This window comes from Sorghum bicolor, chromosome 3 (genome assembly GCF_000003195.3).
Source record: "Sorghum bicolor cultivar BTx623 chromosome 3, Sorghum_bicolor_NCBIv3, whole genome shotgun sequence".
Lineage (NCBI taxonomy): Eukaryota > Viridiplantae > Streptophyta > Magnoliopsida > Poales > Poaceae > Sorghum > Sorghum bicolor.
In genome coordinates this window covers 57,530,039-57,550,699 of record NC_012872.2, presented here as the reverse complement: position 1 = coordinate 57,550,699, position 20,661 = coordinate 57,530,039, and the positions used below count along the sequence as shown (strand labels likewise).

Here is a 20,661-nt window from a genome sequence, read left to right as displayed (position 1 = left end):
ACTAGGCCAGGCTGACCTGGGCCTATTGACCATCGTGTCATGTCGTGCTTGAGTTGGGTCAAAATAACATGCTCCTCTTGTTGTATGGATATCTATACTAGGACATAAATTGACACTCACAACCTTTGGCCCTGGCGTTCAGCACCACGACATCTCCCTCCTCTCTTCGCTATTTCTCACAAGTCACAACAAACACAAAAATAAATACACTACCGCCACATCAAAAGGCCATAATCTCCGGTTCTCCAGGCTCCAGCCCAAAAATTCACAAGACCTTCTAGTTGCGGCTGTCGCCAAAACTTCTGTGATATCCGGATAGAAAAAGTCAACTTGCCCTTAACTTCTGCGAAAGTATGCTTTTCTGAACCTCAACTTTTAAAACCATACATATTACATCCCTAACATAGTTATAAGCAGTTTTAAAAGCAGTTTTGTCTTTTTTTATTTATTCATTTCGGCTGAATCTTTGAAATCATAAATCACATAAAATTCATAAAATAGAAATTACAATTTTGTTGGACACCAAATAAGTAGATCTACACGGTGAATTTATAATATAGTATGCTTTAGTACAAAGTTTTTGTTGTAGCTTTAAATCTATATTTTTCTGTAATTAATTAGAATAATTCGTAGCTACAATTTATATGGTCCAATTGTGGTGAATTTTTCATCTGGGCTAATTATTGTATGTTTAAACTGTGGTAAAAGTTTAATACTCATTAGATCATGTATAACTTAGTTATAGATTTATTAAGATTTCACAAGCACAAACTTAATAAATCATGGATCTAAAGCTCTAGTAAAATATTTATAATAAAACATATTATATTATATATTTAGTGTGTAGCTCATCTAAAGTCCAATAAAATTGATTTTTCTATTTTATGATTTTTATGTGATTTACTATGCTTTTTTAAAAAATTCAGCTAAAATAAATAAAAAGAAAAGGACAAAACCGCTTTCAAAACCAGGTCATGGATGTAATATGCATGGTTTTAAAAGTTAAGGAATAATATATTTTGCCTAATTTTAGAGTTCAAAGATAAAAGATAGACTTTATAAAAATTAAGGGACCTAAAGTGAACTTTTTCTTATTGGATGTGGCATCAAACTGGACCCGGGTCCATGCGATAGAAGGCCAATAGTGCCAGTTAGGCCGGATGATTGATATACGGCTCCGTAGCAAGGCAATCCATGGGCCTGAGAGGCCACGGGTTGTCGGCCTTGGCTTAGGGCCTTGTTTAGTTTCCGATCGAAAAAATTTCGCGACACTATAGCACTTTCGTTTGTTTAAGATAATTATTGTCTAATTATGGACTAATTAGGCTCAAAAGATTCATTTCGTTAATTTCGATTAAATTGTGCAATTAGTTTTTATTTTTGTCTATATTTAATACTCAATGCATACGTCTAGAGATTCGATGTGACAGGGAATCTTGAAAAATTTTGGATTTTTAGGTGGAAGTAAACAAGGCCTTATAATCCTGCGGGGGAGGTTTAAGCCTCTGTTCGATTTGATCGGATGGCTTATGTAACGAATAATAGAATCGGTACGATCTTATGGAGATATAAGTCAAATCGATGAAGGATTTTTTTCGATCAAATTGATAAAGAATATTGGTTCCAAAAAAAAAGTTTAAACCCTTATAATAAATATATCACTGCTTATCAACCGCACGTGATCAAATTGATAAAGAACATCATAAAGGGCCCATGCGTGACTTATTTTCTGCAAGTGAATTTAAGGACAGAAGATACACCTTAGGTCTGTTTAATAACAAAAAAAAATAATCTAAGCAAAACTGAAAAAACACTTGGCAACTGTTGCTTACTATGTGAGTCGTATGGTTTATGGCTTGTGGGCAACCTCTCGGAGCTGTCCACAGCTTTGATAACAAGCCCAAGAAGGCTAACATGAAGTATTATTGACATATAAATAACTTTTTGTCCAGTCTAATCATCGAGGGTCTCGGCCACGGCCATCAGCTTCGAAAAAGTTCCTGCTTCTTTCTCATGCCATATGGAACCGTCAGATTTTCCGGAGAATAAAAGGTTTAATTGGCATGAGACAAATCCCACTTGGCAAATAAAAACTCTTCAAACCAATTGACAAAAAGATTATCGAAGCCAAATAAAGAAAATCCTCTGTCCAAAAGTTTCCAGCCCCAAAAATATGGGCAACAGCTCGACACAAAGGAGACAAATAATCAATGGCTCCTCAAAAAGAGGTAAGGCCCAACACGGCCATGAGCGAAGCACAAATCACACAAAAGCACCGGTTTAAAAGTTCTACAAAATCAGATGCAAAAGATGCATGCTCCACCTCAATTTGTGGACCTTATGGCATACGAATGCAATACCCCCTTACTTGTGCAGCCCCATTTTCTTATCCCTAGTTTTTTTTGAAGGATCAATAGGGGAATTCCTCCACCTATTTTTTTGTATTAATCATTGGTAAAAAGAAATTACAAGTGCACAAGGTGTGAAAAAGGAGCTTGCAAGCTCAAACAAAAATGCGAGAGAAAAGCTAATGTAAAATCTCCAAATACATATTAAGGGAACCAGCAAGGTTCGGTTTGGCCTTGATACAAACCAGGCCAATCTCCTCTTTAAACTGGATCTTCCAATTTCTTATCCCTTGTTGACAATGCAATAATCATCAAGAAGATGTCCAAAATATCTCAATGGAAGAACATACTCAAAAAGTACCAATTGAAGGGAAAACACAAAAACACACGATACCAATTTTTAAGGACAAACTTAAAAACACTTGGTACCAATTCAAAACATGAACTCCAAATCATGAATGCCATGATACGGGGGTGCAGTCCTAGAGAACTTCTCAAGTAGACAACAAAATCATTTGCAAGCTATAGAATGACAACGCGTTATGGGGAGAGCTATGTTGCTTACTCCACCAGGTCACAACCATGGTCGCTAGGCGGCGGACAAGAAAAGCCAAGTGGCTAGAGCTTTTTACCTTCGAGAGGCGGCACTGACAGAGGTCGGGAAGCAGCGACAATGATCGGGAACTCCACAGACTCGCTCCAAAATAGAGAAAATCGTAGTTGAATTTAAGAAAGAAAGAAAGAAAAAAAAGAAGAAAGAACAGTTGTTAGGGGGAGATATGTGCTTCCTATCCGGCATGGAAAGTTACAAGTTGGAGGTGAATTTTACCAACTCCTAGTTTTCAAAGAACTGTTGTACCAAGTTATTAAAGGGGTGTTTTTTTTTGGCGAAAAAAAGAAGGAACTCAAAAAGGAAGTTCATCTACAAAGCTCCGCAGTAATTGCGTTTTCTCTCATTGTCAGTTAATATGAATGAATGTCTTCCCGCGGTGTCGTGTGATCGATGAGTCTGTCAACAGTTTCTGTTCCTAGTGAGATGTTCAACAGTTTCTCACGTCCTTTGTAAAAAAAAAAATCGCAAAAAATAAAAACAGTCTCTCACATCCTTCGTATCCCATGTCCGCGCGCTGGCCCGACATACAATACAATAGGATAGCCACGGCAACCATCCAAAGATAACATATAAACATCCATTTCTGGTCCAAGTGGCACATCAGCCCGTCCGTCCGTCCCAGCAGCAGCAGCAGCTGGGTGGATCGATCCATCAGTGTGCATGCCTTCATTCGCACGACCCGTCGGCATCACCAAGCACACTGCACTGTGCATAACAAACCCGATGGCGACCGGCGACCGCAGATCCAGACCAGCGTACTACGTATGTATCGCCCTCACCTAAAAAAAAAGAAAAAAGTCCATGCGATTCGTTTGGCCGTCAGTCACGCCGGGCAGGGGCAGGGGCAGGGGAAGAAGGCTCTCGCGCACACCATGCACGCGAGGAAGAAGCTTTGTTTTTTTTTTTTGTTTTGGTCTGTGTTTCGCTCGCGCGCACACCATGCAGACGAGGAAAAAGGAAGGATGATTCGGACGTGCCGCCGCGCGCTCCGTCCGCGGTAGGCGACGCCGGGCGGAACTCGGAGGAGTTAGTTAAAGCTGTAAGCAGGAAGCAACATGATTGCAAAAGCGCGGCGGGAGGAGGAGGAGGAGGAGATCAGTGCGCGGTGTGGTGTGACCGCTGGTGGCCGCGAGTTTGTTACTCTGATTTTCCTAAGGGTGGCGGCTGCCGCGATCGAGGTGGGTAGCGAGCGCCGAGAGGGACTCAACCGTGAAAGCAAAGCAAGCTCGATCAGAGCCGCTGCCTTGCGCTGCCAACGGAGAGATGAGCCTTCACTGTCACTCACTCACCTCACCTCACTGACCGCGCGATCGAGGATGGATGGCATCTAGGAGTACCCGATAGAGACACTCCTATATATGCATGACCCGCCACGATTCGTTAGCCGTGCTCCTCCTTCCAGAACCGAGATTAATTTATTGTTAAGCAACGACTAATGGGATGCTTGATGTATATATGTAGAGTTTAATTAATCAAAATCGCCGGTTGTTTCGACCTTGTGACGTGAACGTGACTGCGCCGGGGCTAGCTAGGGGCATGTTTGGTACAGTGCGTGCTCTGCTCGGATACGTGAAGCCAAAACAGTTCCATAGCTAAGCCCCCACCTACAAGCTTTTTTTTTTTCTTTTGTTTTCTTTTATATATATAAAAAAACATACCTCGAATTAGGTTGGCCAGAGTGGCCACGAGCCTATCACCAAATGTTTTTCTTCTTCTTCTTCTAAAAGACAGTTAGAACATATAGTATATACAAAGCTACACAAAAAAGAAGTTGGGTGACTTCCCTATTTGACCGTTTATGCGGCTGATGTTGATGCTGGTATTGATTTGTTGTGAGAATAAAATACTATTTTGTGGTTGTAAAAATACGGCTGATTCTGGCCGGCCACAGCACTAGCTACGTTGGGTTTCATTTCCTTGTAAATACTTCGCACATATGTCAGATTCCAGCGTGGCCAAAATTGCAAAATTGCAGCGCATGCCAACATGGAACAACTTTTCAATTAACTGTCCCCTTTATGAAGTCGCACTAGTGTCTAAAACTGTAGCTTCTGAACGCTGTTCCTCAGTCGACGGTTGGTAGAAAACGGCGGTACAAGAACAGAGGACAATGGTGGTACTACTGGATTATGCACGAGTTTGTTGGATGTATGTACACAGAAAATTGTCACTTCCTAGATTGTGCGGAGGCTGGGGAGAGATGGTTTCGGGAGTTCGGGGACTAGGAGTAGGAGCGGGAAATGCAACCTCCCCGACGTGGCCTGACCCCGACATAAAGCCCGAGGCGCAACAGGCCCGACTTGTCCGCGTCGGCTCGCCCGATGAAGTGTGGTCGAAGAAATTAACGTTGGCGCACCTCCCGTGTTGGCACGATTACCATTTCCCCAACCGGACCGATCGATAAGGTGGTCATCTGTGAAAAGAACACATGATCCCTTTAGAGTCCTCAGCCATCCGGCCTTGGAAAGTCGTTGGAATGGTAAAAATATATATATGTCATGGTGTGTTGTTTGTACAGTCTCGGCCATCGATTTGATCGATTTCCACGAGACGAGACGAGACGATCTTGCAGTCCTGGTTGATGATTAGCACGATCGCAGCAGCAGCAGCAGCAGCACTGGCACACATGCTCCAGTCCAAGGTCTGTACATTGTTGTGCTCAACACTCGAACCCGTGATTTGCAAAGCTATCACACAGCTTTGGTCAGTCGTCGTGCGGCTGCGGCACCAAACTGGTACTACTGCTAACTGCTCCATTGACGCCTTGACGGCCGGGTAAAACAAGCGAAGCTCACAGAGGTCCAAAAGTTTCAAACCCAACCAGAAGCAGTGCAGAGTCATGTTGCCAACCACCGACCCCCGACCGTGCGTGCTCCAGTACGTACGATCGGGCGGCTCTCAGCTCATCCCCCCCGTGCCGTCTCGGTGTCGCCGACGCGCGGGCCCCACGGTCTCCCCTGCTCCTGGCATGCTCCCCAGCTATATAGGCACGACGCCACGCGTTCCTTCCCAGCACCCCCATTTCTCTCCACAGTCCTCGATCGTCCTCTCCAACATCTCCCCCCCCCCCATTCTCTGCCTTCTTCGTCCACGAGGTACGGTTGATTGCTCGTGGTCCAGCTCCTCAATTTAATGGCTTATTCGTTGCATTTTGGTTGCACTCTTTCTGTCTTCCCCCGATTGCAATTGTAGTCGGGTCTTCGATTTGGCTGGCTTTACTTGTGATTCAGTGGTTGCATCGGATCGGATGGAGCGAAGCAAGTACTGTTTCTTCACACTTTTTTTCTTTTTGTTTTTGGGGTCATTTTTGGTACCGTCGTCTGGTTGTTTCGAGTTCATCCAAGGTCACTGGTGGTTAGACGTTGGTACAGGGGGAGCCAGTCAAAACTCGGATCGTGCATTTGGCAGCTTGTTGAATTTTTTTTTCCGCCTCTGGTCTGGTCTTTTCTAATCTGTTCTTGTAGTCGTTTTCTGTCGTAAATTCAGTGAACCGAACGCCTCTGTGCAAGAACACCATTTCAATCTATTTTCCATTAAATATGCAGATCGAGGCTACTTTGAAGAAGAAGCCTCTGGTCTTTGTCTGCCTTTGAAGAAGAAGCCTCGATCGACCATGCAGGAAGCTCTCATCTCTCCGGGCAATGCCTGCCGCTTTCGCTCAGCCTTGGAGCTGAAGCCGTTCGCCTTCGGGGACCAGCGCCTCGCCTCGCCGCCGGGCTACCTCAACCTCGCCGCCGTCGGCGGCGGCGACGACGCGCTGTTCCGCTGCTCGTCGCCGTTCAGCCCCAGCCTCGGCTTCTCCTCGCCGTCGCCGCTCGCGACCACCCCCTCCGTCTCGCTCTCGCCGTCCTCCTCCGCCTCGCTCGTCGACGACTGCGACGACGCCGCGGCCGCCGACGTGGACGCCTTCGCCACGGGCCACAGGCTCCAGCTCGCCCGCCTCGCGCTGCAGTACCAGGAGGTGGCCGACCGCTACGAGCTCTGCCTCGCCCGCCTCGCCGACGCCGCGGACGAGGCCGCCGCGCTCCACCGCGAGAACGCCGAGCTCCGCGTCGCCAACGCCGACCTCACGCGCCGCCTCGCGCTCCTCAGCGGCATCGGCAAGCAGGCCGCCGCCGCCGCCATCGCCGACGAGGTCTGCCGCCTCCGCTTCGGGGACCACAACAAGGCCGCGGAGTGCGCTCCCGAGAAGCCCGCCGCCGTGCTGCCCAAGAGCATTTCCGTCCGCTCCAACGACTACCTCAAGATCAACAAGCCCAAACAGGTGCAGGCCCCCGCCACGCCGGCCGCAAACAACCGCAAGCCTCGCGCGTCGAACACGACCAACAACCCAAGCTCGGTGGTGAGCCCCAGTTCACGATCACGTCTCGCCAACCTCTATCACGTCCCGCTTGTTAATTGGCATCTGACATTGATGCATGCACCTTGATGTGATGCGATGCGACGCACGGATCAGCAGCGCGTGTACAAGGGCAATGGCGGCGACAAGAAAGGCGAGGAACCCAAGGAGCCGCCACACACGGCGGCGGCGGCGGCGGCGGGCGGCATCGGCATGGAGCTGGAGGTGTACAACCAGGGCATGTTCAAGACGGAGCTGTGCAACAAGTGGGAGCAGACGGGGGCGTGCTCCTACGGCGACCAGTGCCAGTTCGCTCACGGCGTCGCCGAGCTCCGCCCCGTCATCCGCCACCCGCGCTACAAGACCCAGGTCTGCCGCATGGTGCTCGCCGGCGAGGTCTGTCCCTACGGCCACCGCTGCCACTTCCGCCACACGCTCACCCCCATCGAACGCCTCGACCTGCCCCGACCTTAGCAAAGGCCGGCACGCGGCAGGGCGCGGCGAAGAAGGCCAGCCTTTCGCCGCGCTGGAACCGTTGGTTTTTGTTTCATCTGAAGTCAGCGAGTCAAGTACAGTACTATGTAATTCACACGGAAATGTATAAAAATACGAACAACAACATAAATAAGATACATGTATACGAGTAACATATACGTACATAAGAGCATAAAGTAAACCTGATGGTAGAATTAGTTCTCAGGCAATGTGAATACACAAGATAGATTCATCGTCAGTCAGCTGTGGGTTCTCAGGTGCTTAATTTGTGTCTTCTGTTCATGTAATCTTTTTTTAAACGACATGTAATCTATTTTGGGTCTATTTTTGGGGCTGTATTTGTTTAGGTCGTAGCTGGACTGTTTATTTGGTGCATTCGATGCAACGGGCATGAAGCATGATACAATATATGAACCCAGTAAAGACATAGTATGAATCCGTTCGCTTGTCTTATAAATTATATATTTTTTACCAGCTAATAGTGTTTTTCTCTAACAATAAATCAGCAAACAGTAGTTTCAGCCTCACGCAAGCAAACAGACTCACGTTTAGTACGCAGGCAACCTGATTGCTTGCACTAGATGGAAGGAAATGTGGTCGAAACCTATAATTTTTGTGTATGAAACTTTCTTCTCCAATAAATCTAAACTATTAGTCTCCAATATACACGTTCGAGTCCCTCTGCCTCGTCCTCAGCTATCTGAAGCGGTTCGTGGTCATGAACGCCGCCCCCGCGGAGCAGCCGCCTGACCGTGGACTACCTCCAGAAGACAGATTAGCGTCATCCTGGGCTGCCACATCAGATTTAAAAGAGAAACGAAGAGTATAAAATAGAGATGCATACATTAAAAAAGTTTATGAACTCGAAAAACCACTTTCATAATTGATGAACCTAAAGTAAAACATGAGTAAAAGTTAATGGACCAATGATACATTAAACTATAGTCCTTTTTTCAATCGCTACTGTTGGAATATAAGTGAATTGCCCACCTCTCCCTATCATTTTTGGGTTGAACTGATTGGTGCATGCAACTCAATATGGTATCAGAGCCAGAGGTCTCGAGTTCGAATCCTGGTTAGCGCAATTAAATAAAAATAATTGTTGCTTGCTCCTATTCCGCGTCTGAGGCCTGAGGGAGCCTCCACGTGAGGGAGTGTTGGAATATAAGTGAATTGCCCACCTCTCCCCATCAGCTTAAGCTTTTGGGTTAAACTGGTTGGTGCATCCACCTCAATAGCTACAACTTTGAATGCATACAACCCACACTCTACACTCATGCCATACACACAGTACACACAGAAGAGATTGAAGGCTCTCTCTAATACGCGGGAAACACACAGTATCCCTAAACGCGTACGCGTGCATATAGCGTGAAAATTTTAGAAAAAATTCAGAAAAAGGTATCCTACCACTGAACTACTAGCCCATTCACAACTCTAGTCTTTTTTTTGGGGGGGGTGTATTTGTTTAGCTGGTAGCTGCACCGTTTATTCGATTTTTGCGATGCAACAGGCATGAAGTATGCGTTTAGGGATATATGCACGCGTACGCGTTTAGGGCTATATGGAGCGAGATATAGGTTCAGCTCGTGTAGTAGTGGGCTTGGCCCGTGTGTGTCGGACTGTCGGGAGAATGGAAGCCCATGTAGTTCTTCTTGGAATGTGCCCGCGATAGTTCCCAGAAGTTACAGAAAGGAAGCTCACCTATTGAGTTCGATGGTTGAAGCAATCTCCCAATCTCTCGGATAAGTTCTTTCTCCTTTTCATTTCCAAAATTCTACACAAAGAGCACTATTCTTTTTACATAACAAAAACAAGGTTCTCTATAAATACTAATCTTCAGCACATGGTGAGATTAAAAGAAATTTTAGGGATATATTATGCCAAATTCTAACATAATTCTCCTTCATAGTCTGAACATCTATGAGAATCATAATTCACAAAGAAACAAATATTGAAGCGGTTACATCATTACTCGGTCGCTACAAATTACTAGGATTGTGAACTAAGGCGTTGTTTACTTCTGTCGAGGGTATCAGTAAAGGGTACCCTCAGCGATGCGCATTATGAGATTGCCCGTACGCAGGTCGAGACCCTCAATTCGACGCTCTAATCTTACCTATGCGCCGCCATCGACGGCCGTAACCTCGAAGACGGAAATAGCGTCGAGCGAATCGATCAGGCGTCGAGCGCCGGTTACCGTCGAATACGGAATAGGCTCATGCGAACCGGGGGGCGTCGAGCGCGAGGGCGCCATCCGCCGCCTGACGCGCGCACGCGGGCGGGAGCATTAAATGCGCCTGATGTTTCCCCACCTAACGCACAGGTCACGGGAGGCGTGATAGGGAACAGGCTTCCGTCCCATCAATCTTTTTCAGCCTTCCCACCGAACGACCCAGGGCGTGTCAGGACGCAGGAAACGAGGATGGAACGTCTAATCGGGACCCCCTCGAGACATCTAAGGTCAGCGCTCCAGATATCAGCATATTACACGGCGTCCGACCCTCGACCGAACAGGGTCCCTTCCTAGGGACAAGTTGGGCGTCGACTGACAACATCACAGTTACCCCGCCGGATCCGCCGCCTTACCGTACAAGCATGCAACCTCAGAACCAACGCAAGGCGGCGGGCAGGGCAGAACGCAGGAGCACGCGTAATCATCACCGGGCTATCAAGATGGGACGGCTCGAGGCCATGCCGTACGGAAGCCTCGAGTAGGTCGGCGCTCCATGCGGCTATCGACCCCTACTTTAACATCTACGCGTGTACCCTGTGTCTCTCCTTGGAGCTATTAAAGGAGAGACTCAGGAATAGAAGAGGATGAAACGAGAACAACACAAGACCACACTCATACGTAGAAGAGCTCCACACTTCATACCACGCTTGTATTCGCCCCTGTACAAGCACTTAGGTGCAAGATAATACAAACTCTCTCCCCCCGCTGGACGTAGGGCCTTCTCTTGCCCGAACCAGGATAAACCTTTGTGTCTTCTTGCATCACCATCCGGGAAAGGGAGCACGCATACAAATTTACTCGTTGGTGTGACCCCCCGGGGGAAAAACACCGACAGTTGGCGCGCCAGGTAGGGGTCCTGCGTGTTTTTCATCGATTTCCCACTCCTTTCCGGATGGCTACTCTTGCCTCGCCGTTTCCGCGCTCCACGGTGATTTGGTTTGGGAGTCTCGAGTTCATGTCTACGGGCTCCGGCTACGACATGATCTTGCTCTCAGTCAAAGGACCAGAAGGAGCCCGCGTTACGCCAGCACGGGTGAAGGCCCCGAGACGCCCTCACCACCACGCCTCCCCGCCTAAGAAGAGGCGCGGACAGCACCACCGCGGCCCCTCTGCTTCAGCACGACCAACAGCTCGTGCGAGGCAGGACGTGGGCCACAAGGCGGCAGCACCATGTGACGGAGCAACAAGCGCGACGACTCAGCACCGCGCGACGACGGGAGGGGACGCGTCTCGCGTGCTCTCCCCCACCGCAGCTAGGCTACTTCCACACGGGTTGTTCTCTCCAAGGGCGGCACTGCCGTTCGGGTTGGACAACGCCGCGGCGTCGCTCGCCAGGGCGATATGCCCAAACGCCCAGACGTACGTAGAAAGACCAATGGTCCTCCCACGTAGCTCTGAAGCGCGGCAGTCGGCGTCCGAGCTGCCAGACCTTTCCCGAGTACAAGGCCTCCGTCGTCTAGGCCCCGGACGATACTCGATCACCTCCCTCAGGCAACGATTGCTGGAGGAAGGACGTGGGTGTTTCTATGCCGCCGAACCAGACTCCGACTCCGAGACAGACAGCTATGACCCTACGAGGGAATGCTATCACATCGACGGGGCGGTAGAAACTACTGACGAGACACGGGATGCTGCCGCGGGTGGTCGAGCCCCCGCAGCGTGAGAAGACCCCAGGACGCCTGGGAACGACGGACAGCTCGACCCCCCCTCCTCAGGAAGACAAGACCGCGCACCTCGCGCAGCTACGGGAGCTCAAGATGAAGCTCGACGAAGACCGCGAGCGCCTCGTCCAGCTCGAGCAAAACCTCGAGCAAGACCTGCCCTACCCGCCGGGCGGAAGTGTCCGCAGACGCGCTCGAGAGGTACATCGACAGATCGTCGGCGACTCAGAGCCAGAGCAACCTGTCAGCCGTTTCCCTCGAGCAGGCCAGAATGTAGTGGCAGCGACGATGCGGCTACGTAACCGCCCGTCGACAGGTTCCACAGCCTCGAGCTTGTCCATGTCGCTCGACGCTACAACGAGGCAGCCGACGAACTCGCCAAGATCGCATCTACCAGAGGCACAGTGCCGCCTGATGCATTCTCAAAGGATCTTCACGAGCCATCCGTCGACCTAGGCACGGGGGCTGGCGTCGACGCCACCACCGCCCAACCAACCAATGCTGTCGATACGCTCTTGATGGTGGAAGAGATGATGGAGATAGAACGACGACCGGGTCGACCATTCGATTGGCGCACACCGTTCCTCGACTGCCTTATCCGCGGCGAGCTGCCAGAAGACAAGACAGAAGCTCGTCGTATCGCTCGACGGGCCAAATCATATGTGATCTATGGCGAAGACAACGAGCTATATCGACGGAGCCCGACGGGGGTCTTACAACGTTGCATCACCGTAGAAGAAGGCCGAAAACTCCTCGATGACCTGCACTCGGGGGCTTGTGGCCACCACGCCGCTTCACGGACCCTTGTAGGGAACGCTTTTCGGCAAGGCTTCTACTGGCCAACGGCTGTGGCGGATGCCATCGAGCTCGTACGCTCGTGTCATGGGTGCCAGTTCTACGCCAAGCAGACGCATCTGCCCGCCCACGCTCTTCAGATGATCCCCATCACCTGGCCGTTTGCGGTATGGGGGCTCGATTTAGTAGGACCTCTACAAAAGGCGAAAGGAGGATACACCCATTTGCTGGTGGCCATTGACAAGTTCTCAAAATGGATCGAGGCTCGACCCATCACCAACATCCGCTCCGAGCAGGCCGTCCTCTTCTTCACCGACATCATCCATCGGTTTGGGATCCCCAATGTCATCATCACCGACAACGGCACCCAGTTCACCGGTAGAAAGTTCTTGGATTTCTGCGATCAGCATCATATCCGTGTGAACTGGTCTGCAGTAGCCCACCCTCGAACTAACGGCCAGGTCGAGCGTGCCAACGGCATGATTTTGCAAGGACTCAAGCCAAGGATCTACAATCGATTGAAGAAATTCGGCAAGAAATGGGTCGAGGAGCTTTCCGCAGTCCTATGGAGCCTTAGGACAACGCCAAGCAGGGCCACCAAATACACCCCGTTCTTCATGGTCTACGGCTCTGAGGCTATCCTCCCCACAGACCTCGAGTACGGGTCACCTCGACTCAAGGCTTACAACGAGCAATCGAACAAAGAAACTCAAGAAAACGCGGTCGACCAACTCGAGGAGGCTCGAGACATGGCCCTCCTCAACTCTGCCAGATATCAGCAGAGACTCCGACGCTACCACGACAAGCACGTGCGCAAGAGGGACCTCAACGTAGGCGACCTTGTCCTACGACGCCGGCAAAGCAACCAAGGACGCCACAAGCTGACTCCACCTTGGGAAGGCCCGTATGTGGTGGCCGAGGTCCTTAAGCCAGGAACGTACAAGTTGGCGGACGAAAAGGGGGCAATCTTCACCAACGCATGGAACATCGAACAGCTACGTCGATTCTACCCCTAGAAGTCCTAAACTTACGTTCCTACATTTTGTACGAAGACTTTGTAAACGAACGCGTGAATAAATAAAGTCTTTCTCTCGAGCGACTTCTTTTTGTGCTAAAAATAGTTACGAGTCATAGTCTCGACGTTAAAAGGGGATGCCGACCATGACCCATCATAGTCAGCACCCCCTCGGGGGCTACCAGGGGGACGACCCCCCCCAAGCGTCGAAAAAACCAAGAAGTTTTCTTTTCTTACTTAGTAAACCTTGCACGGCTCGAGTAGCTAAGGCGCCTCGAGCCCCCCAAAGGCCGAGGGATAACGAGCCGGAGAACTCCCACGCCCCCGGGCTACGGAAACTCTACTCACTTCCTTACCCTTGAGGTAATCGAGGTTGTTTTTTGACGAAAGATCTAGCAAGGGATACAAACGTAGGAACAAAGAGAAATAAAAGGACCTCGAGCGGAAAGACAAATAAGCATTTAACAATTACAAAAAGACACCGTATCGCTTAGCAACAAAATCAACAAAATATCATACAAGGGGCCCCAGGCGCCCTGAGCAGGCTCGCAGGCCTCAGTCCGCGGCACGATCCTCACCGCCCTCGCCTCCGCCCGAGCTAGCCTCAGGAGGGAGCACCTCAGGCTCGAAGAGCTTGGCCAACCTTTCCCCAGGAGCCTCCGCGTCGTCGATCAAGGCATGGAGCCTCTCCTCGTTCTCCGCGTCGGTCTTGGAGATGTCGGTGACGAAGCCGTGGGACACCACCTCCATGTCGTAGGAGAAGCCCGAGCAGACAACCGCCATCGCCCGCTTCACCCCGATGTGGAGGGCGTCCCGCACCCGATCTCGCAGCGTCGCGCCTATGTAGCACAACTGGTCGACCAGGGCGTCGCCTCGAGCGTCCTCCCTCGACTCATCCATAGGCTCGACCTCCCAAGAGGTCGAGAGATCACTTATCGCCGTCCGCACTCGACGGTTCAAAGCAACCTCCGCCTCGAGCTGAGCCTTGGCGTTGCGAGCCTCGGCTTGGGCGGCCAGGAGTTCGTCCTTGAGCCCTGTAAGAGCCAATATAAAGAGACCTTAGGAAAAACCAAGCACACCTCGAAAAAGAAATTCGACAAAGGAAACATACCTTTGATGCTCTCCTCTAGGGCCGTGTTCTCGCCGACCAATCTGGTGTTGGCACGCTCGATCTCTCTGTTGGAGCGCGCCAGCTCAGTATTGGCGACGCGGAGATCTTCGATCACCCTGCCAGCCTGAGCAACGGCTCCACTCTTCTCCAGCAATTCTCCCTTCAGACGCTCGACGTCGTCAGAGAGACTGCGGGATCGAGCCCGCTCCGCCTCGAGGTCTTCGAGGGCCTTCTTCTTTACGTCCTCGGTGGCACCCCTTGCGACCTCACTGTCCATGTACGCCACTTTCATCTTCTGGAAAGAATCGCGGAGGGAGTCCAGGTCTGTCTTGAGAAGGCCCTTCTCCTTGTCCAGGTCCGCAATGACGCTCTTGTAGGACAGGGCCTCCTCCCGGGCTCTGGACGCGGCCTCCTCGACCGTAAGAGCCCGCTCCCGTAGCTGCATCGCCTCCTCCTTCGTCTTCTTCGAGGCCTCTCGGGCCTCGGCCAAAGCAGCCTCCCTCGCCTTCTTCTCCTCCTCGAGTGCTATGAGATCTTTGTAAGCTTTAAGGAGCTTTTCCTGCGACTCGAGGAGTTGATCCTTGAGGAGGGGGAGCTGCTCCCAACCGCCCCTCGTGGCGTGTATGAAGCTGGACTTGATGCGAGAGGTCTCTTTCATATCCTGCCAATCAAGGGTCGGATGGATTAGAATACAGAAACCAGAAAGCACCATGAAGATTGGAGTTCGAGAAACACTTACAAAATAAGCAGGCTCGAGCCCGTTGTTGATGACGTCCGATAGGAGCCCCACCACATGCTTCATCCAAAGGCGGAGCTCCTCGACATGCTCCCACTTCTCGACCTCCTTCTTGTCGTCGAGGAAGATATTGGGCTCGGACGGGTCGGTGGAAGCTCGGATACGAATCCGATCGGGACACCAGTTCTCCATCTCCCGATCAGCCCGCGCCTTGATGCCGCGGATAAAGTTCTCGACGGTCTCGAGGGAACCCCCGTGGCGCAAGAACAGGTCGGCGAGGCAAGGAAACCGCCCGTCGTCATCCACCGTCTTCCAGGTACCGTCCTTGCTCCCTGACGACCCAATCTCATCCTCCTCAGAGGGAAAGTGGTCCTCCCATGCTCGACGCTCCCGGAGGAACCCTGGGGCGATCCCGTCCATGCCATAGATCGTCCTCTTGATCTCGGACTCGGGGTCGGTGGGGGTGCGCATCATACAGGCGAGCGCCACCACTCCGTCCGCTCGCCCCGACTCTGCCCGGATCGCGGCAGGCGCCCCCGGGAGGAGCCACGCTGGGGTGGGAGGGCCATACACCGGCAAATTTTCCTCCTGATCGCCAGGCTCTTGCGGTGCCAGTGGCGCCGGTTGGGCCAAACCTTGAGGCGGGGGCTCGAGTGGCTCGTCCTCTTGGCCCCCCTGCTGCTGCTGCTGTTGCTGCCCCTGCTGCTGCTGCTGCTCCTCCTGCTGATGCTGCAGTTGCTCCTCCGGCTGGGGTTGCTGCTGCTGCTGCTGCTCCTGTGGCTGCCGCGCCGCCTCGCGCTCCCGCTGTTCATCCTCCTCCCTCTTCTTTTTCTGCTCCTCGAGGGTGCGGAGGCCGGCGGGCCAGGGAGTTGATCCCCCGACATGAGGGGTCGATGTTTCCTCTTCCATGGGGCGGGCACCCCCAGACGCTCCGTCACCATCAGACGTGTCGCTGATGGTGATGGGTTCCCCCTCGACCCCCAATCTAGGGGGCTCGGGGGCTCCCTCTGACGCTTGCGTCTGGGGCGCCTCACCACCAGTCGGCAGCGACGGAGTAGGCACTGGACGAGACGAAGCCCTCTCGACGCCGGCTGAAGGTTGGGAGCTGGAGGAGCCTGCGAAACAAAGGGTAAGGGTCAGACGTTATGATAACCGACACAAGAACATCGCAACGCCCAGAAATAAACTACGAACCCGGTTCCTTGGGGGCGGCACCCGTCTTGAGCCTCTTTGCCATGGATGGTTGGGCCTGCTCAAGGGTCCGCTTTAGCCTGAAAGAAAAAAAAGTAGGCATATGAGGAAAGGTGGAAGAATGGGAAGACAAAAACCGCAACATCAAAAAAGGCTTACCCCACAGGGAGAACGGCTCGCCTCCCGCTACCCCGACCAGTGGGCCTCGAGCCACCCCGCGTTAGAGCTCCAGGCCCCTCGAGGGCAGGTACTGGCCTAGGCGCGTCGGTCCCCGCCTGGCGGGCGCCGGGACTGGCGCTCCTACGGCCGGCATCTCCTTTCTCAGAGGCCGCGGCGCGGCCACGAGTTAGCGGCCCCGACGCCGGGGGCCTAGCCAGACCGCTCTCCCGGGGCACTGGGGGAGGGCGCGGTGCGTCTTGGCCCGCCTTGGTCGCGGGAGGGGTGTCGGCCCGAGGGCGACGGGATCCGCTCGGACCCTCCTCTGGCGCCTCCGTCCGGGGGGCGTCGACGTCACCTCGAGGAGGGCCCTCGAGAATCCGATCGAGGCGCGACGCCATCCCCTCAGAGTCGTCGCTGTCCTCGTCGTCATCGTCGTCATCGTTGGGGGATTCTTCCTCAGGCTCCCCCCTCTGCCTGGATTTGGCTCGACGCGCCTCTAATGCTTGGCGGTCGAGGTTCTTCTTCTTCTCCCCCTTCTTTGCAGAGTCCTTCGCAGACTTTAGCTTTTCGGCAGATTGGCGCCGTTTGTCACGATCGACCTCGTCCTCCTTTACCGGAGGCCTCGAGGACCGGACATCAATCCGACCCTGCCAAAACTAAGGTGGACTTAGAAAAAAGAGAGGGGAGAAAGGAAACCCAGAGTCGAGGCTGCACGCAAGAAGAAAGCGTACCAGATCGATCGAGCCTGCGTCAGGTCTCATGGGGAAGCCGTTAACATGCTCCGGCTGAAAATCACCGGCAATTGCAGCCCTGACTCGGGCCGCGACTTCGTCGTCCGCCGGAGCCTCGTTGGACATCCGACACGCCTCGAGGTCCCGAGAGGAGACGCCAGGGCCCATCTCGTCCATCCTCAACGGTCGTGACATCAGAGGGAGAACTCTCCGGTGATGGACGGCCGAGAGGACGAGAGCGGCGGTCAAACCCTCCTGGCGAAGCTTCTTCAGGGCGTCGAGGAGGGGGTCGAGCCGAGATTGATGAGCTTGGACGACGCCGTATGTCCAGTCCGCTGGACGCTCCAAGATCAGACGGCCCGAGTAGGAAGGCAGGAGGTTGTCGTCGTTCCGCAGGTAAAACCACTGGGAGTCCCAGCCGGCGTGGTTGGTCGACAACCCTACCGGGATGTACTCCCGCGGCCTGTCCGTCTTCCCCGTCTTCTGCACCAGATTGAGGCATCCCGCCCGCACGGGCTTCCTTACGCCCGTGGTTCCGGTGGGGGCGTGGAAAAGCTCGCCCCTATAGAGGTGGAGCCACAGCTCCCAGTGCGGCATCATCCCCAGGTAGCCCTCACACACGGCGGCGAAAACCGCCGCTACGGTGATGGCGTTCGGAGAGAAGTGCTGGAGCTCGACCCCATAATGGAAGCAGAGGGCCCGCATGAAGCGGCTCGGGGGCGCGCCCAGACCGTGGCGGTGGAACTTGGCGAACGACACCACGTAGCCCTCAGGCGGCTGAGGCCCCCTGTGACTCGCCGGCGGCGCGATCCACTCCGGCGACGATAGCGAGGTGCGGCGGCGCAGCAGTCCCTCTTTCTCAAGCTCTAACAGCCGGCGCTCCGTCATCGACGACGGGCGCCAGTCGTCGGCGGCGACGAGTCTTACAGGCATCTCGGCTGGAGGGACGGTGGATTCACTACAGCTCGAGGAGGCGTGTGCTCGTGAGACGGCGAGAAAGCAAAGGCAACAAGAGAATAAGAGCGAGAAGGCGGAAGGGAGAAGAACGGCGGCGATGCGACGGCGTATTTATAGGCAGCAGTCCGCCAACGGACAGATCCGAGAAATAAGGTAACTCCCCCCATAAATGCGCCGCCTGACAGTCCTTTCTCTCCTCACAGGCCGGACTCTTCGAATTCCCCGCCGATACAGTGTCGTAACGTCACCCGCCTAAAAAGGCGCGCCCAACGGGCAGAAAGGCGAACCGCCACGGCCACTTCCTTACTTCGTAAGCCAAGGTATGCGCCCACAATAGTCTCGAGAGGTCGATGGCTGGCCCGTCAAAAGGGTTCGACAGCCGATCTCGAGCGCCAAGAGTCAGGGATCCCCAGCGAGTGGTCGAAAATCGAGGCCCGCCTCGAGGGCTCGCTGGCGATGTCTAAGGTAGGGTCGAGACAGTCGAGAGGAATCCCCCCGAAGGGAGGCATCGAGCCGCTGGACTCTATCGAATGAGACCGGTATCCCCGACCACGTCGACCCTGCTTTATGAGGACGCCTCCGGGCTACAGCTGACCCCCTCGAAAGGGGCACAGGTTCTCACTTAGACTACCCGCTAGGAACTCAACCCGGGGTGGAAGACGCTCGCTCTATCGAGAGTACGTCGAAACCTCCACGCAAGGCAAAGCCGAACAGAACCTTCCACCATGGGTGTTGACAGCGTTTCTGCAAATTTGGCAAAATAACCCTCGAAGGAGTTAAATACTCCCTCGGGGGCTCGGGGGCTACCCCCGCGGGGTCGCTCGCGCGCCCCCACGGAAATTCGACCGCAAAACAAAGCCTCCACTCGAGCGCTAGCGCTCAAATGGAGGCTCGGGGGCTACTGTCGAGGGTATCAGTAAGGGGTACCCTCAGCGATGCGCATTATGAGATTGCCCGTACGCAGGTCGAGACCCTCAATTCGACGCTCTAATCTTACCTATGCGCCGCCATCGACGGCCGTAACCTCGAAGACGGAAATAGCGTCGAGCGAATCGATCAGGCGTCGAGCGCCGGTTACCGTCGAATACGGAATAGGCTCATGCGAACCGGGGGGCGTCGAGCGCGAGGGCGCCATCCGCCGCCTGACGCGCGCACGCGGGCGGGAGCATTAAATGCGCCTGATGTTTCCCCACCTAACGCACAGGTCACGGGAGGCATGATAGGGAACAGGCTTCCGTCCCATCAATCTTTTTGCAGCCTTCCCACCGAACGACCCAGGGCGTGTCAGGACGCAGGAAACGAGGATGGAACGTCTAATCGGGACCCCCTCGAGACATCTAAGGTCAGCGCTCGAGATATCAGCATATTACACGGCGTCCGACCCTCGACCGAACAGGGTCCCTTCCTAGGGACAAGTTGGGCGTCGACTGAAAACATCACAGTTACCCCGCCGGATCCGCCGCCTTACCGTACAAGCATGCAACCTCAGAACCAGCGCAAGGCGGCGGGCAGGGCAGAACGCAGGAGCACGCGTAATCATCACCGGGCTATCAAGATGGGACGGCTCGAGGCCATGCCGTACGGAAGCCTCGAGTAGGTCGGCGCTCCATGCGGCTATCGACCCCTACTTTAACATCTACGCGTGTACCCTGTGTCTCTCCTTGGAGCTATAAAAGGAGAGACTTAGGAATAGAAGAGGACGAAACGAGAACAACACAAGACCACACTCATACGTAGAAGAGCTCCACACTTCATACCACGCTTGTATTCGCCCCTGTACAAGCACTTAGGTGCAAGATAATACAAACTCTCTCCCCCCGCTGGACATAGGGCCTTCTCTTGCCCGAACCAGGATAAACCTTTGTGTCTTCTTGCATCACCATCCGGGAAAGGGAGCACACATACAAATTTACTCGTTGGTGTGACCCCCCGGGGGAAAAACACCGACAACTTCCATCCCAAAACTTAAAATTTTTCAAGATTTCCCGTCACATCGAATCTTTAGACACATGCATGAAGTATTAAATATAAACCTAATTGCACAATTTGGTCGGAATTTACGAGACGAATCTTTTGAGCCTATTTAGTCTATGATTGAATAATAATTATCACAAACAAATGAAATTGCTACAGTGTCATGAAATTTTTCACCTAAGGAACTAAACACGGCCTAAGCGTAGCTCAGCTGGTTGAGTTTCCTTGTGGTGAAACTTGCCCACCCAAGTTCAATTCTCCGACTTGACACTGGTACTCGTATTTTCCTAGATTTAGTAT

The 20,661-nt window shown here is 52.8% G+C and overlaps 1 protein-coding gene across 2 annotated transcripts; it reads left to right on the top strand.

Moving 5' to 3' along the window:
- LOC8058230 (zinc finger CCCH domain-containing protein 9) lies at nucleotides 5,979–8,050 on the top strand. Of its 2 annotated transcripts, none has more exons than XM_021455810.1 (3): nucleotides 5,979–6,056; nucleotides 6,507–7,303; nucleotides 7,421–8,050. In XM_021455810.1, exons 2-3 carry the CDS (start codon nucleotides 6,575–6,577, stop codon nucleotides 7,772–7,774), a joined length of 1,083 nt encoding a protein of 360 aa, XP_021311485.1. In that variant the 5' UTR covers nucleotides 5,979–6,056; nucleotides 6,507–6,574; the 3' UTR covers nucleotides 7,775–8,050. The 2 variants fall into 2 exon arrangements, with proteins under 2 accessions (XP_021311485.1, XP_021311484.1); XM_021455809.1 differs by having other exon boundaries at nucleotides 7,418–8,050.

Bases quoted from the DNA above. Each gene is read 5' to 3' on its own strand.
- LOC8058230 (XM_021455809.1), top strand. From the start codon at position 6,575: ATGCAGGAAGCTCTCATCTCTCCGGGCAATGCCTGCCGCTTTCGCTCA. The intron at 7,304-7,417 runs GTGAGCCCCAGT...CGCACGGATCAG, and splicing joins CCAACAACCCAAGCTCGGTG to CAGCGCGTGTACAAGGGCAA.